This window comes from Callionymus lyra, chromosome 9 (genome assembly GCF_982586985.1).
Source record: "Callionymus lyra chromosome 9, fCalLyr1.hap1.1, whole genome shotgun sequence".
Taxonomy (NCBI): Eukaryota; Metazoa; Chordata; class Actinopteri; order Syngnathiformes; family Callionymidae; genus Callionymus; species Callionymus lyra.
In genome coordinates, this window is record NC_141826.1 from 12,833,090 (window position 1) to 12,848,897 (window position 15,808).

At 38.4% G+C, this 15,808-nt stretch overlaps 1 protein-coding gene across 5 annotated transcripts; it reads right to left on the minus strand.

Annotated features, from left to right (window-relative positions):
• Nucleotides 1-18: 18 nt before the first annotated feature.
• Nucleotides 19-15,729, minus strand: gcna (germ cell nuclear acidic peptidase). Of its 5 annotated transcripts, XM_087798830.1 has the most exons (14): nt 15,440-15,729; nt 8,543-8,943; nt 5,570-5,660; nt 5,292-5,502; nt 5,148-5,220; nt 5,027-5,076; nt 4,120-4,180; nt 3,971-4,041; nt 3,495-3,893; nt 3,307-3,430; nt 3,077-3,218; nt 2,863-3,001; nt 1,535-1,739; nt 19-446 (listed from the first exon to the last, which is right to left on the minus strand). In XM_087798830.1, the coding sequence occupies exons 2-14, from the start codon at nt 8,545-8,547 to the stop codon at nt 221-223; spliced, it is 1,797 nt and encodes a 598-aa protein (XP_087654956.1). In that variant the 5' UTR covers nt 8,548-8,943; nt 15,440-15,729; the 3' UTR covers nt 19-220. The 5 variants fall into 5 exon arrangements, with proteins under 5 accessions (XP_087654956.1, XP_087654959.1, XP_087654955.1 ...); XM_087798833.1 differs by lacking the exon at nt 8,543-8,943; XM_087798829.1 differs by lacking the exon at nt 15,440-15,729 and having other exon boundaries at nt 8,543-9,619.
• Nucleotides 15,730-15,808: the final 79 nt, after the last annotated feature.

Below are 15,808 nucleotides of genomic sequence, written 5' to 3' on the forward strand. Positions count from 1 at the left end.
CTGAAGGAAGATAAATGAATTATTTGACTTCACTTATTGAACACTTTATTAAACATTTTAAGAACGACCCGTTATTTACACTTAACCGCTGCTCATTCCCTTTTGAAACATTTGGACATGAGCTGGTTTTTCCACCTCCACACATGATGAACAAACAAACAAAGAATTAATATTAAAGTTCACATCTGACAGGAGTGTCTGTTTCGATCGGCCTGAGGTTTTAACTGAGCTTCGTCTTCGCTGCGAAGTCTGCGCTGAGCTGACGCATCACGTCTCCGTGAGACTGTCCCGTCATCTCCTGCCGCGTCGTGCCGTAATTCTCCTTCACGAACTTGGCGAAAGGCGTCGCCTCACGAGGCTTCGAGTTCGTCAACAAGACGATCTGACCCGTGCAGAGGGCGCAGGCGAACCTTTGCGTGTCCAGAGACTTTGAGTGACGGCCGATCCTTGGGAAAAAAAAAAAAAAAAAACTTTTTTAATTTACAATTATTGAATTCCTTTCATTTTTGTGTTGCAATTAAACTTCTGGCTGGTAGATGGCAGCAGCCATTAAATCCTCCACAGCCAAAGGAACAGTAAAAACAGATGACTAAGGACGAGAGGATACAGTCGACCAGCAGCTTTTAAAGCTGATGTTTGGACATATTTTGGTTTGAAAACAAATGAAAGCAGTTATGACTGAGGACGAGAGGATACAGTGAGTCCAGCATTTAAAAGCTGATGTTTGAACATATTTTGGTTTGAAAACAAATTAAAGCAGTTATGACTGAGGACGAGAGGATACAGTGAGTCCAGCAGCTTTTAAAGCTGATGTTTGGAGATATTTTGGTTTGAAAACAAATGAAAGCAGTTATGACTGAGGACGAGAGGATACAGTGAGTCCAGCAGCTTTTGAAGCTGATGTTTGGACATATTTTGGTTTGAAAACAAATGAAAGCAGTTATAACTGAGGACGAGAGGATACAGTGAGTCCAGCAGCTTTTGAAGCTGATGTTTGGACATATTTTGGTTTGAAAACAAATGAAAGCAGTTATGACTGAGGACAAGAGGATACAGTGAGTCCAGCAGCTTTTAAAGCTGATGATTGTACAAATTTTGGTTTTATAAACTAATCAAAGCAGTTATGACTGAGGACGAGAGGATACAGTGAGTCCAGCAGCTTTTAAAGCTGATGTTTGGACCTATTTTGAGTCAAGTACTCGGACAATACTACAAATATAACCTTGTTACTACAGTATCACGATATATTGTATTGTTGCTGCTGCATTATGATACTAGTGCCAATACTCACTTAAGTTAAGGGTGTAAAACTCACATAAGGGGCCGAAATCTTCTCCAAGTCAACATTAGAAAACAACATATTAAATAGCGTCCAATGTTTTCCCTTTAACATAATTGAAGTCACCAACAAAACAGTCTACTTCCATTTTTGAAGGGCCACATAACTTGGCAAGCCTGATTTGACTTTTATGATCTTCTTCATCTGATGTGAGTGAACGACGGCGAGGTCATAACCAAGAACAATGTCACTCACTTGTTTTGACAGCGGACGCACTGGTACTGGAACTTGTACTTGATGTCGTAGCTGTGGCAGCGGGTGACCACGGGCAGCTCCGGATGCGCCACAGTAGACTTGCGGGCGTAAAGCTTCCAGATGGTCCCGTGTCCATCTCTGATGCCGTTTATGAGCCAAGTCGCTGCGTGACACATCTCGTGGATCAGCGTGTCCCGGAGGCGGTCTAGAGGGCGGAATAGTTCTAAAGTAAGACACTCTCACAAGTCTATATGGCGACATTTGCAAAAAAGTAAATGCTTGACACAAATATTAAAACAAAAAAGCAAGAAGATGTTCAGCAAGAACTTGGGGTGGAATAAAATTATAATACTGAATACTCTGATGACCCATTATTGTGTAATAGTATTTTAATTGCATTGGTACTGCACATATTGAAACTGAAATATTATTTGAATTATCATTATTATGAGAAGTAGAAGTGATAGCAGCAGCAGTATTAGAAGTACAAGTGGGGTGGTGGTAATATTAGAAGTATTGGTAGTGGTGGTAGTACTGCTAGTATTAGTAGTAATGGTGGTGGTACTGTTAGTAGTAGAAGCATTAGTAGTGGTGGTGTATTATTATGATTACTAGTAGTAAGTATTTTTAGTATTTTTAGTAGTAATAGAAGTAGTGTGACTGGTTGTGGTAGTAGTAGCAGTAGTCTTAATAGTAGTATTGATTATGAAGTATTATTAGTGGTATTGCTTCATGAGTAATTTGTCAAGAGCATAACTCAAAATATTCTTGCTTAAATTTAACGACTAGTCAACAATTTTTGATGAGGTTTTGTTGCTGTTCCATCTGGATTTATAAAAGGTTTTGAAGGTTCCATCATACACTTGTATGGATTCTCGCTGGGGCTGCATACATGCCCATTATCAAGAAACATCTTAAGACATTTTTATTTGTTCAGACTTTTTCTTGATTTTCTGGAACTCCTGTTGTGTTATCAGTTTAACTTGACCTTTAAAGTACATACTTTATTGAATATTGTTTTGATTGTTTAAGCGCTTTGTGACCCTGGTCTGGAAAAGCGCTATATAAATGCACATTACTTACTTACTTACATTATTATCTACGTAAGTAAGAGATAAACTGTTCTGTGACTTTTGTTAAATCCTTTTTTCAGTGATTTGAAAAGACGTTAATTGATGATTACATGCTGTGTTTTTATAAAGTAATATGAAATTAGCTCCTTGGCTGAGGTATGCATTGTACCCTTCTCTATTTCCCAGAATCCTTATCTACATATAATAAACAAGAGTCATTTTGCCTTTAAATTAGATGATAATGATTCGACCTACCTGCAGAGTCGCACACTTTCTCAGAAAGCTCGATGCGGGCGTATCTTTTCTTTTCTCCCTCTCGCTCCTGCCCTGAGATACAGTAGCCCGCCGTCTTACGCATCTTCTTATTCCACGTGACCGGCATGTCAGCAGGAAGCTATTCAAAAAAAGAAAAGTCAGCTTGATACATGTGAAAAATGTGGTCGGTGAAGAATAAAAAAGATATTCATACCTTACTGTCAAACACGCTGGTGTTGTAAAGCTGGTAAAGTTTAGCAGTGAGTTCTTCTTTCTTCTGTTTGAAGTTGCGCTCGTAGTAAGAGTCCGGGGCCGAGAGGCCCTGCAGGAAACAACCAGGGGTTCTGCATACAGGTCTGGAAGACGAAAGTTTGATGAATTATTAGAACTTCATGTCCATTTATGAATCAGGCTTTCTGTAAATCTAACAAGAAGAAGTTGAACCTGTGGCTCGGGGGTTGTCGAGGCTCTGATCGAGTGACCAATGGTTGCACGAGTTTCTTAACGTGCGGGGTCTCAAAGGTAAATACAGTCGAGGCCGGAGTTGCACGAGCCTTCGGAGGAGGAGCTGCAAGAAACATGTCACGTTCAGAGAGTGAGACAGAGCTGAGACACTTCAATCAAAAGATAACCTTTGGAGGTTTTAGGTGTTCGCGCAGAGGGAGTGGAGTTTTTCTTCTTCTTGAGTCGCTCCAGTAAAGGGGAGAACTCGTCATCGGAGCTGGCAGAGTCGTTCAGCGTGGTGATGGGCTCGGACTGAACCCGCCACAAGGAACTATTTACAGCCGGAGCCTTGGGAGGAAGAAGGTTCGGCGGCGGCTTGGACGTCGTCTCCTTTTTCTCCAACGATGAGTTCTTAGTTCTGCCCGTCTGAGTCAGGAACGCGGGTTTTGAGTGACGAGTCTTCCACGTACTTTTGACCACGATGGCATCATCGTCGTCACTCTCACTGACAAACACCGGAGTGTGACACTGGGAGGGTGGTTTCCTGGCGGGAGGCTGCGATGTTGGAGTGTTGAACTTTGTTTTTACTGTTCGAGAGAGAATTTCAAGACACATTGTAACAAGACATGCTTTTATAAAAATGCACAAGGAATGTTTTTACTACCTTTGGTTGTAGATTTCGGCAAAATGAAGTCATCGTCAGATGATAAATCGTGCACTATGAAGTTTTTAATGCTGTGATAAACACAAGGATCATGAAAAAGAAGAAAATCGCAACAAGATTGAACAGGAGAGAAAGTCAAAAGGACAAACCTGTCGTTGATCCCACTTTCTGACAGAGCCTTGGTTTTTGGCGTTTTTACCTTTTTAATAACTGTATAAAAAAAGTGTTAATGTAAGATGAGAAGATAATTGCATTTAACCATTGTTTTGCAAAAAATGAAAAGTATCTTCATTTATGCAGGTACACATTTATATATTGGCAATAATCTGGCAATAAGACATGTATCCTGATACAGAGGCAACAATACACTATATTGTGATTCTGTAGGAACAGGCATTTATTTGTAGTTTTGCCCGAGTACTTGACTCTGGTGTTGCAGAATTTACACACCAAACTGTTTTTATTTTATTTTCAGCCTGAGTCAACTTTAGCCTCTTGTCCTCAGTAGTGGCCAGCAAAGATGTAATGACTGCTGCCATCTAGAGGCAACACAAAAAATATCAAACGCCTTGACTATTTGCATGTGAATTGTAAATGAAAAAAGATATTTTATTTAATTTAAATGACTTAACAACTATTATTCAAATAAAATATGATTTAAAAGTAAACAAAAACAATAAGAAATATATGTACATACAAATATATTAAATATTCAGTATTATTGCTGATGAGATCCAGCTCTACAGCTTATTTAATCCATCTGAGCACCAGAGGCTGAACAGCTTCGTCAATCGTTTATTTTGTATTAAATATTGTTGTAAATTTCATTCAAATTGGACATATCTTCGGGGGAGTCCTCGGCCTCTTATGTCCCTCTTAGAATTTACAAAATGAGCCGGAATTCAGGAAATCTCTGATTGTCTGATGCGTTTTAATTTTTATGGGGGTCTTCAGCCCCTTTCCCTTGACCCGTTCGAGTTCCCCTCCTCCTAAAACGGTTCAAAGTCTAACAAGACATCAAGGCAGACACACACACATACACCTACTGTAACTTACATTTTTCAAAACAGTCGTCATCATCAGAGCTCACCACATGAACGGCCGGACTGAAAACATATATACATGTATAATAAAACATTTACTATCACATATTGAATTAAATTAAATTATTTCAAACCTGTTTTTCTTCACAGCACTGCATGGCTTTTTAACGGAGGCTTTCGCTTTTGGGGTAGCTTTTACTGTCAGAACTAAAAGGGGAAAGTATAACACAATAAAATCAATTGAATTGAATGTTACGAGCTGTTAAGATTGTACTTACACTGGTCAAAATCATCATCACTGGACTCAATCGCCACTTTGTCTCTGTACAAGTTTCCCCCTAAAAACATGTTCTCCTTGTCTTGATCATCATCTTCATCACCATCATCTTCATCCTCATCCTCCTCCTGGTCCAGGTGAGAAGAAGATCCAGACACATGAGAAACACTGGAGGTCGCAGCATGACGACTCTTCCCTACTGACGTCATCAGCTGTCGAAACAAAAATGCGTTAGTTTGTATCGTTGAGAGAGATTTTTTTTATTAACTTAGCGTCAACCTTCTTCTCAGATGCAACGAGTCCATCTTCAGTCCAGCCCATCTTTCTGGCCACTCGTTGAAACAGTTGAGATGTTTCGCTGTTCATGCTTCTGCAGAAACGACACAAAAACAAACGGACATTTAACTTTTAAAGCCGGTGGTTTTCACGAGAAGATTCGGTGACTACATGCGTTTAAGTAGAATTTAACACGAAGGAAATGTTGTATATTTATAAATAATAACTAGAAAAAAACAAAGAATATTGAAAACAAAACAGGGTTAGCAGCGAGTGAAGTTAGCAAAATGCTACATAAACACAAGCAAACGTATCAATGGAGTATTTTCTCTAATGAGTATTACATTTAAACATGGATATTGTGTTTGTGTTGATGGTTAAGGAAAGTTTTTCGTACAAGAGAAGCAGGTTTTTATCTTCGTTTAAGTGATAAAATTGACAACAGACTTGCGCAGTTGAATTCAAATCTGGAGCACAAACGACCCGGAAACCGTCACGGCTGCAATTGACCAATCGGGTCGCGTTCTAAGTGATGACGTAGTTTGACTGATATATATTTAAAGGGACACGCATGAAAAAAAACGAACAAAAATAACTCAAAAACACACGTTTAAAAAAACGATTTTAGTTTATACATCCAAATTGATTACTCTGATCATTCTATTAACACAATCGATTTGATCTCAAACAATAGTTCCAATGAATATTTATATAAACTGTATGATTTTAGATAAATCCTCCAAGTATGATTGTTTTTACCATTAAGAATAAGTAAGATTTGGTTGTTTAAAGATGATTTACTTTATCTAAACCATGTGGTGAAGGATGCGTCTATAAGTTTAAGTTTGAATAATAGATAATCGAGCTTGTGTCGTCATCTGCACATACATTATTGTAGAAAGTCTATTAGAAACATTCAAAACATTAAATTATAATGATCCTAGAATGGATCCTTGTGGGACCCCACAAGTGTTATCTGGAAACAACCGTAAAAACAATTGTTTTTTTGCAAACATTTGTATGTAGTGTCATGGAAATAATATTCGTATAACTTTAGTAGAATAAATAAGATGATTAACACTATCACACTTTTTTTAAATCAAGAAAAATAGCATAAGTTAATTCATTCTTATCAAAAGCAAAGGTAATCTTGACAATCAGGTGAAAGCATACTCGTGTTTATAAATAATTAAATTGAGATTAAACAAATTAAACAAAATTAACTTTTGTATATGTCAGAAATACTGTTCGCAAGAGTTTTCACAGACAAATCAGTTCAATAGAAAATCGAATCAGACTCACACCAGTAAGAGATGTTTTTCACTTGCCCTTTAGTTGACCCCTCATTGGTTACATCTTGTGAGAGGTTTCAAACACATATGCATTGTAGTAAAGCAGTGGTTTCGAACACATATGCATTGTAGAAAAGCAGTCAGCAGTTTCAAACACATTAATATTGTGTTAAAGCAATATTTCTTTCACATTTCCCTCCTGTTTATCAATATTAAACAGTGTTTTAAGGACTTATTGCTGAAATGGGAAGAAAACTATCCTCAAAAACCCTACCTGGGGGCAAAAAGAAGAAAGAAACCCTTTCCCAGCAAGAATTCAAAATTTCCATTACATGTACATACAACATTTCCCGACATTTCCAATTTTTAAACACTCGGCTCATAACTTTGTCTTGGTGGACCTTTCTGTTACAGCGTCAAAATAAACTGGAATGTCATTGATACAGCTTAGACTTCGCATTTTGAGTCATCTTCAAATAGTTCCGACATGGCTTTAAAAGTGAATATCAGATTCATTCCACTGTGCGTCATGTACACTTTATCTTTCCAATTTTTCGCGCCATTATTTCGTTTGGTACTTGGCCAATAATCACCGCTTTCTGTTGTCACATAATTATCCCATCCCCACCATGCATCTTTTTCGCCCGAGATTTCTTTGGACATGAGATAGAACCAATATTTTTGACCATTCATTGAACAATTTCTGGACAGATGATAATTAAGATAAGATAATTACAGCAATTAACATGATTCTAAGTCTGAAATGTGCGCTGTCTTCAATCTGACAAGATGAGCAATCCTTCTTATAATACCAATAGATTACTCTGATCGATCTATTAACACAATTGATTTGATCTCAAACAATAGTTCCAATGTTTGACAATATATATGATTTTAGATAAATCCTCCAAGTATGATTGTTTTTGTCATTAAGAATAAGTAAGATTTTGTTGTTTAAAGATGATTTATTTTATTATTATTTATTATTTACTTTAGTTTAAGTTTGAATAATAGAGAATCAAGCTTGAGTCATCTGCACATACAGTACATTATTGTAGAAAGTCTATTAGAAACATCCAAAACATTAAATTATAATGGTCCTAGAATGGATCCTTGTGGGACCCCACAAGTGTTATCTGGAAACAACCCTAAAAACAATTGTTTTTTGCAAACGTTTGTATGTAGTGTCATGAAAATAATATTCGTATGACTTTAGTAGAATAAATAAGATGATTAAAATAAGATGATTAACACTATCATGTTAACACTAACCGTACAATCTTGACTTTTTTATTGGTTGTCTCAGTGTGGAAGTTAGATAAGGGGATTGTCAAAACCGTGTCATTAGTTAGTTTTTTAAGATTGATAAAGGTGCCTGTATATTGTTGTAGCTGACTAATATATTTTATGCCTCTGTGTGTGACATACCCTGGTGGTCCCCTGCTTAAGTGAACACCTTCATTACATTGGGCTAGACAAAGGCTTGACCCTCAGGAACGACAACTGTCATCGAATTTCTTGTCTCGTTTGCTTCTAGTCAGGTTCTTGGTTTGATCGGAGTTTCGTTCTACTACCTTAGAATTAGGTGGAACCCACTCTAAGAGGTACAATGCCCACAAAAGAGATTAATACCGTTCCCACAATCATAGTACATGCAATCATACATTTGTCCAAAGTTTCTCACCCCATCTGGATCGAAGTCTCTGTGATTGGTCCATCGTTCTCCTCGAGAGTGTGCGTTTACCGCGGAAAAACTCTTGTTTGATCCGTTGGAGTGACAAGGCTGCCGGGCTCAGCAAAAAATCTTTCCTCACTCGTCTGTCTTTTTGACAAGTTGAAATTCGGGAGGGGGCGCTGTGGTCTTTTCGTAGGAGTGACAAGGCTGCCGGGCTCAGCAAAAAAACCTTTATCACTCTGTCTTTTTGACCTGTTGAAACGTGGCAGGGGCTCCGGAACCGTCAGGACCAGTAGGCAGTCGTCGAGGTTTACACTGGGATGGATGAATCCAACCGGTTCGGCCATCGTATTGCTGTTGGACTGACAGCCACCGCCTCGTAAGGACCGTCCCAGCGTTCACTGTCCCACCTGAGTCGTCGCAAAACAATTTTAGAAACACCAAGTCTCCAATTTGCACCTGGAAAGTCTGTGGGTCAGAACAAACTGGCAGATCATTGTGTTTACGAACGTTTCTCTGTTCATACAGTCTTTTCATGTGTGCTGGAATTGACCCTCCTGTTATACTCTGACCTTTGGGTGCAAGATCAGGTAGGGTATATAAGGTCTACCGGGTATGATTTCAAATGGAGACAATGTTTTCCCTTCAGCGGGTACAATTCTCATACCAATTTCAACGAGACCAACACAATCTGGCCATTGTCTTTTTGTTTCTCTCATTGTTTTCACAGGTCTTGATTTCACAGTACCATACATACACAATGTCAAATCAATGTTCAGGAGTTCACCAACGTTCGTTACAGCTTTGTTCAGAAAATGTGAACCATTGTCGCTTCGAATGAGCGATGGAATGCCAAATGTAGGACTAATTCGCCCACACAGTGCTTTAACAACTGTCTTCGTATCAGCATGTGCTGTTGGAAAAATCTCTACCCATCTTGAAAACACATCAATGATTACCAAACAATATTGTTTCCCTTGTGCTTTTGTTCAATTCAATGTAATCCATGTGTATTGTGTGAAATGGTTCTGGTGGTTCTGGGAACTTTCCCCGTTTGGGTCTTAAATACCCTTGTGCATTGTTATTAATGCAAATACAGTAAGGCACTTGTGACAAAAAAAATGACTATAGAGTGAACCCTTGAACGTGGTAATGCTGTTTTACTTGGGCTACCATCCCTCCTGTTGAGACATGGCTCAAACCATGACTCAATTTTGCTGCCCATTCGAACATGGACTTCGGTAACCACGGTTTCCCATCTGATAATGTACTCAGACCTTTCGAATTAGTTTCAGCAACTTGTTTTCCCCAATATGTCTTCTCAGGTGCGTTTTGTTGTCTGCTTATTAACACTTTGTTTTCGTTTACAGGTGTTCCTTGTGAGGATGTCGTTTTCTGTGCAAGCATTGTTCCAACTTATGGGGCTTTTATGTGCTGCATCTTTTGCAGCCTGATCAGCCAGTTTCTATTTCCAATAGTGACTGGATCATTTCCTGTTAAATGTGCTTAACATTTACATATTGCCAACTTATTTGGTAGTTGGCTGGCATGCAACAATTTTACGAGTAACTCTTTGTAATTTAAGGTAAGGTAAGGTAAGGTAGAACTTTATTGATCCTTCAGAAGGTCTCCTTCGGGAAATTGTTTTTTTCCAATAGCCACAGAAAATACAGCAATTTTTCATAAAAAATAAATCAAAATAAAATAAGAACAAGAACATAAAGAGAAAGAACAAGATGACACAATCTAAGTCTAAAGATAAAGATAAAGAACATAGATCAAAGAAAAATAACAAAGACAAAGGATACATAGACTAACATAGAACAGAACATCCAGATACCTTCACTCCACTTTTTCATCTTTGCTCGCTGAACCGTCAACAAACACTACGGTTCCTGTCGTTAAAGGTGTATCCGTCAAGTCTGGTCGTGGTTTAGATAAAAATTTGGCTTCCACAGTCATGTGGAGTGCCATCTACTGGTGTGGGAACTAATTGACGCTAGATTGAGTGCTCCACACCTGACATTGTGTCCCTGAGATAGCAATACAGCAGTGCAATGTAGATGTCGAGCAGGTGATAAGAACTGCATTTTCGTATTCCAACAGTAAGACTGATACTGCAGAGAGTACGGCTTGTACACATTCTGGCGTTGCTCGTGCCACTGGATCCAACTGTTGTGAATAATATGCAACTGGTCTCATCTTGCTACCATTGTTTCTGCATCAGGACCGATGTCATGAATCATCCTTTTGCTGTTAATGTTTGCTCAAAGGGTTTCATTTAGTCTGGTAAAGCCAATACACTTGAATTATCAGCTCCTGCTTTACCTCCATAAAAGCTTTGTCTCCCTCTGGTGTCCATCATATCAAGAAGAGGTCTGGTGATCTCTGAGTAATTGGGTATCCATGTACTGCAATAATTACATAAACCCAAAAAAAGACATCATTTGTTTCTTTGTCTGCGGTTTTTGGTGCTTTAGAAACAGCCTGTTTCTGTTCATCACCCACCACTCGTCCACTTCCTGTGAGAGTGTGACCTAAGTATGTGACTTCTTTTTTTCCACAACTGCATTTTAGCTTTTGAAACTTTGTTTCCCGTTTCATACAAATACTGCAACAACGCAAGAGTGTCAGTTTTACATTGTTCCGGAGTTTCTGCCGTTATCAAAATGTCATATCTAACATAAGTGATTACTTGCTATGGCCTCTGAGAAAATGGTTGGTGAGTCACAGAATCCCTTGCTGTGTCTCAAATCGCATACTGCTCTTAGTATACTAGAAGTTAGTATGCATCAGTTTAGTGTACGTACTAACTAGTACGCAAATTCTCCACAGATAGTATGTCTCAAATCAAACACTGCTGCTACACACTAACCGGAAATCACAGCTTCTTCTTTACTTCTATTTAACGATGGTTGCAAGCAGCTGTTGGAACGCTATCGCCACCTGCTGGCAGCATGTTTTGCAACTTTGGAAAAATAATTAAAGAAAAAATATTAGAATCGAAATATTCGCGACATATTTAAGCTGGTATCCACACCAAAGACGTGTCATCCTTCTACTGCTGCTGAAAATACACCTGTAAGTATATGAATATATATGAATATATATATGACGTAACTTCCGTTACTAAGAGGGCGGCTGTTTAGGGTAGTTAGTGTCCATCGAACCATGCTCAATTTTGTGGGCGTGTTAGTACGCCAATTTAGTGTGCATGGCGCACTAAATTTCGCATACTAAGAATTGAGACGCACTAACGCACTAAAAATACTAACTTTGAGTACGCTAGTATGCGATTTGAGACACAGCTACTGTGACAGTCGCGTGAATGTCAATCTCTCCCCTTTGTAGGTAAAAGTAAACCATGACTGACTTTTCTCGTCTACAGGAATGCTCCAAAAAGCATTGCTTAGATCGATTACCGAAAACCATTTTGATTTTGGATTTAAACTATTCAACAATGTGTGTGGGTTTGGTACATTCGGTGCTCTTGGTTGTACTGCTAGCTTTACTGCTCTTAAATCTTGTACTAATGTCCATTTGGTCCAGGTTGAAGAAGTTGTTTTACACAAGCTGACACCATTGCAGTAGCAAAACCACACTTCTTTTTCCACATATAAGTGTTCGAGGTTTATTACCTGTGGTTCTAGTTGCAAGAAAAAATGTGTCCTACTCTAAATCAGGGCCTGCTAATGTCTTATTTACGTGAAGGCCCTGTTTTCCCTGAATGTCTCCTCCAGGTTTGACTTTTTCTGCAATTTCTCTCAACAGTTGAGCTGCTGCTCCTGTCATTTCTGTCTCTGGGATGTCTAATGACCACCAATAACAGGCGCTGCCTTCAGTTATCGGCGGGATATACTTAAGTAAAGTTGGCTCGATATTGACAGATTCGATCTTTGCGCTCTAATACCTCTTTATACGAGTTATTAAAAATAACAAAGCCCGATGTATTTTGATCACTGTTACTCTAGCTATGTACTACACAATCATCCATATCATGTTACTTTATGATTTAGTTATTTTTAATTTCTTCTAAATTCTTTCATGTCTATATTTACAAGGAATCTCTTTCATAAAAACGTAATATGAACGTATTGAAAGCGCTGATGGTCACCAAATTCATGTCACTTATGCAGTACTTCCATATCAAGTTAGTACACCCATTATTTTTTTAATTTCTTACTGAAACTTTCAAAATCACCTTTTTTTTCGTGCAATATTTCACATGCATTTTGTAATAGCTTTGTAATTACAACTCTGATGGTCACCAAATTCGTGTCACTTATGAAGTACCTTCATATCAAGTTACTACACTCATTAGTTTTTCAAATTTATTCCTGAAACTTTCAAAATCCCTTTTTTTTCGTGCAATATTTCACATGCATTTTGTAATAGCTTTGTAATAACAATTGTGATAATCACCAAATTCATGTCACTTATGAAGTACCTTCATGTCAAGTTACTACACTCATTGGTTTTTTAAATTTCTTCTTGAAATTTTCAAAAAACCCTTTTTCTGTGCAATATTTCACATACATTTTGTAATAGCTTTGTAATTCAAATTGTGATAATCACCAAATTCATGTCACTTATGAAGTACCTTCATATCAAGTTACTACACTCATTGGTTTTTAAATTTCTTCTTGAAATTTTAAATATGACCATTTCTGTGCAATATTTCACATTTTTAAATAGCTTTGTAATTACAACTCTGATGGTCACCAAATTCATGTCACTTATGTAGTACCTTCATATCAAGTTACTGCCAATATCGAGCCAACTTTACTTAAGTGTTATTTCAGGCCTTTTACCAGGCTCTGTTAAATGTCTTAACAAAACATCTTGAATTTCAGGTATTTCTTCATCAAACATTGTGTGTGAGGTTCTTTTTTTGTTCTCTCAGTTTCACATGGCGGCGCACTCGGTCGTGACCTTGGTTCCTGCAATCCGTTGCTGGTCTAGTCATTCATCATCCTCAGACGAATCATCGGAGGAGTGTTTTCGTCTGGGTTTATCTTTGCGCTTGTTTTTCTCAGGACAATCTCTGGCGAGATGTCCTGTCTTTCCGCAAGTAAAACATCGACCTTGTTTTAAAAGTTTTCTTTTTTCTGCGGACAGTGTATTAGGATCAAAGGGTTTTCTCATTTCCTTTTTTGGTTTGTCATGGGATTTAACTTTATTCTGCCCTGCGTAGTACACGTTTGTTACATGTGTCTGTACAGCCGGGTCACTAGTGACTTGTTTTACTCGCTTTTTCTCTATTATTTCGTAATTCCGGGCATATGCAATGTGATCGTCTGTTCCAGCCATCTGCCAGATCACATTTTGCTTCTTAATGTATCTCAACAGATCTGGTCTCATTTGGTTCAATAAATGATTTCTGAAATGTGATTCCCACAGAACTGGACGATCTTCGGGAATCCCACCATGTTTGTTAAAAACATCCATTAATCTGACCTTGAAGTCATCTATTTTTTCGTCTTCATGCTGCCTACAGGCTGTTATTTGATTAGGATCAGGTCTCTGTGCATAGATCCGTTCACATCTTTTCAAAATGGCATTTAGGGGTAACAGGACTTGTGCATATGGTATGACCGTACCCTGATCGTTCAATCCCGTCCACCCCTCCATTACTGTCCCGTATCTAGGTCCTGTGGAGAGTGCCAATAATTTAGCTGTTTCGTAACCGTTTAACCTGTAGCCGTCGACCAGGTCTATGATATCCCTGACAAACTGTCTTATGTCTACAGTGGGGGTTGCAATAGATTGCACTATTTCTATAAATTCTGCGCGTGTCGAGGGTCTAAAGTGAGTTGAGTTATAATCACAACTCCCTGAGTTTGATGTCGTCATTGTTGGTGTGTACGACGGCGGTGTCTCGGGCAGGCACGGATATATCTTAGGTGTTTCATCCATTTCATTTTTCTTTTTTCTTTCCTGATTCTTCTCCCTTGCTCTGTCATGCAGAGTCTTACATGCGTACCACTGTTTTCCGTGAACTCCGGTCAATTTTCCCTTTTCTCTATCTTTCAGAGACAATTTATTCAACAACTTACTCAATTCCGTCTCATTTTCGACATCTCCTGGAAAACGATACTGGTTCTGCCACTTTTTTACAAACCGGCAACAACCTTTATTGTCCATTTCTGCCAACTTGACTTTACACATTTGTTCTACTCTTTCTTTCTCCCTATTCATTGCTTCTACATCCGTAGAAATCGTATTTGCCTTCTTCATGTCAATCTGAAGCTTTAGATTCTTTCTTTTACTCAAGACTTCCAATTTCTATGATGGTTTTTGTAAACTCTTCGGTCAGTTTAACGCCGACAAGAATCCCAACAACCTCTCAGTGAGAAAATGGTCCTGGTGTCACAATAACACCTCGTATTGCAATAATACGTCCTTCAACAGAGAAGATTTTACTCTTTTCTATTTTCTTGTGTCGCAATGACAATCCGTATTACAATAATACGACCTTGATCACCCAGTGATCTCGTGGACAGACTTATATGTTATCCCCTTATTTCCACGACCTGTCAGAAAATCTTAACTTAAAAAAAAAATCAAATATACAATGAGAGGCTCAACACAAAAATTCACAGGTATTTGGGAACCTTTTTTGCTATATTTTAAAATTTTGCAAGTCCTGCCCGACTGAGAGTGGTTAAAAGAACTACTCGTTAAAAGTACTACTCATTATTTTAACGTATCTAGAAATTACGCAACGAATGCCAGGATATTATTATTGAATTGTTTTGTTTTTTAATTTATTTCGTTTTTTTGTCCTCTATGTTTGCAAAAAAGGAAAATGTCAAAGAAAGTTTTTTTGTGATGTATTGTACGATCTTATTTCTCGTTTTCCAATAAAAATATTGAAACAAAAAAAAAAAGAAAATCTTAACTGACCTCAATCTCTTCGCTGGTGGAGTTGATCTGGTCTTGGATGCCGTTGGCGATCTCCCCGGTAGATGATGTCCGACTCCTGGCCTCGTGGAAAAGAGGTCTTCCAGGGGGGGTTTGTAAGACCCCTCTGGCCGATGCACCGTGTGGTTCAGGCGTCGTAGATCATCTACCGAAGAAAGGGCGTTGGCGTCCGGCTCGAAAGGACCGAGTTAAATGTCAGAAAAACTGTTCGCAAGAGTTTTTTCAGACAAATCAGTTCAACAGCAAATAGAATCAGACTCACACCAGTAAGAGAGCAGAACCAACACAGATGTCAGTTCTCAGACTGTCCAACGAAGCGTCCCCTCCTCTTTTATTCAGTTTCTTCAAAGT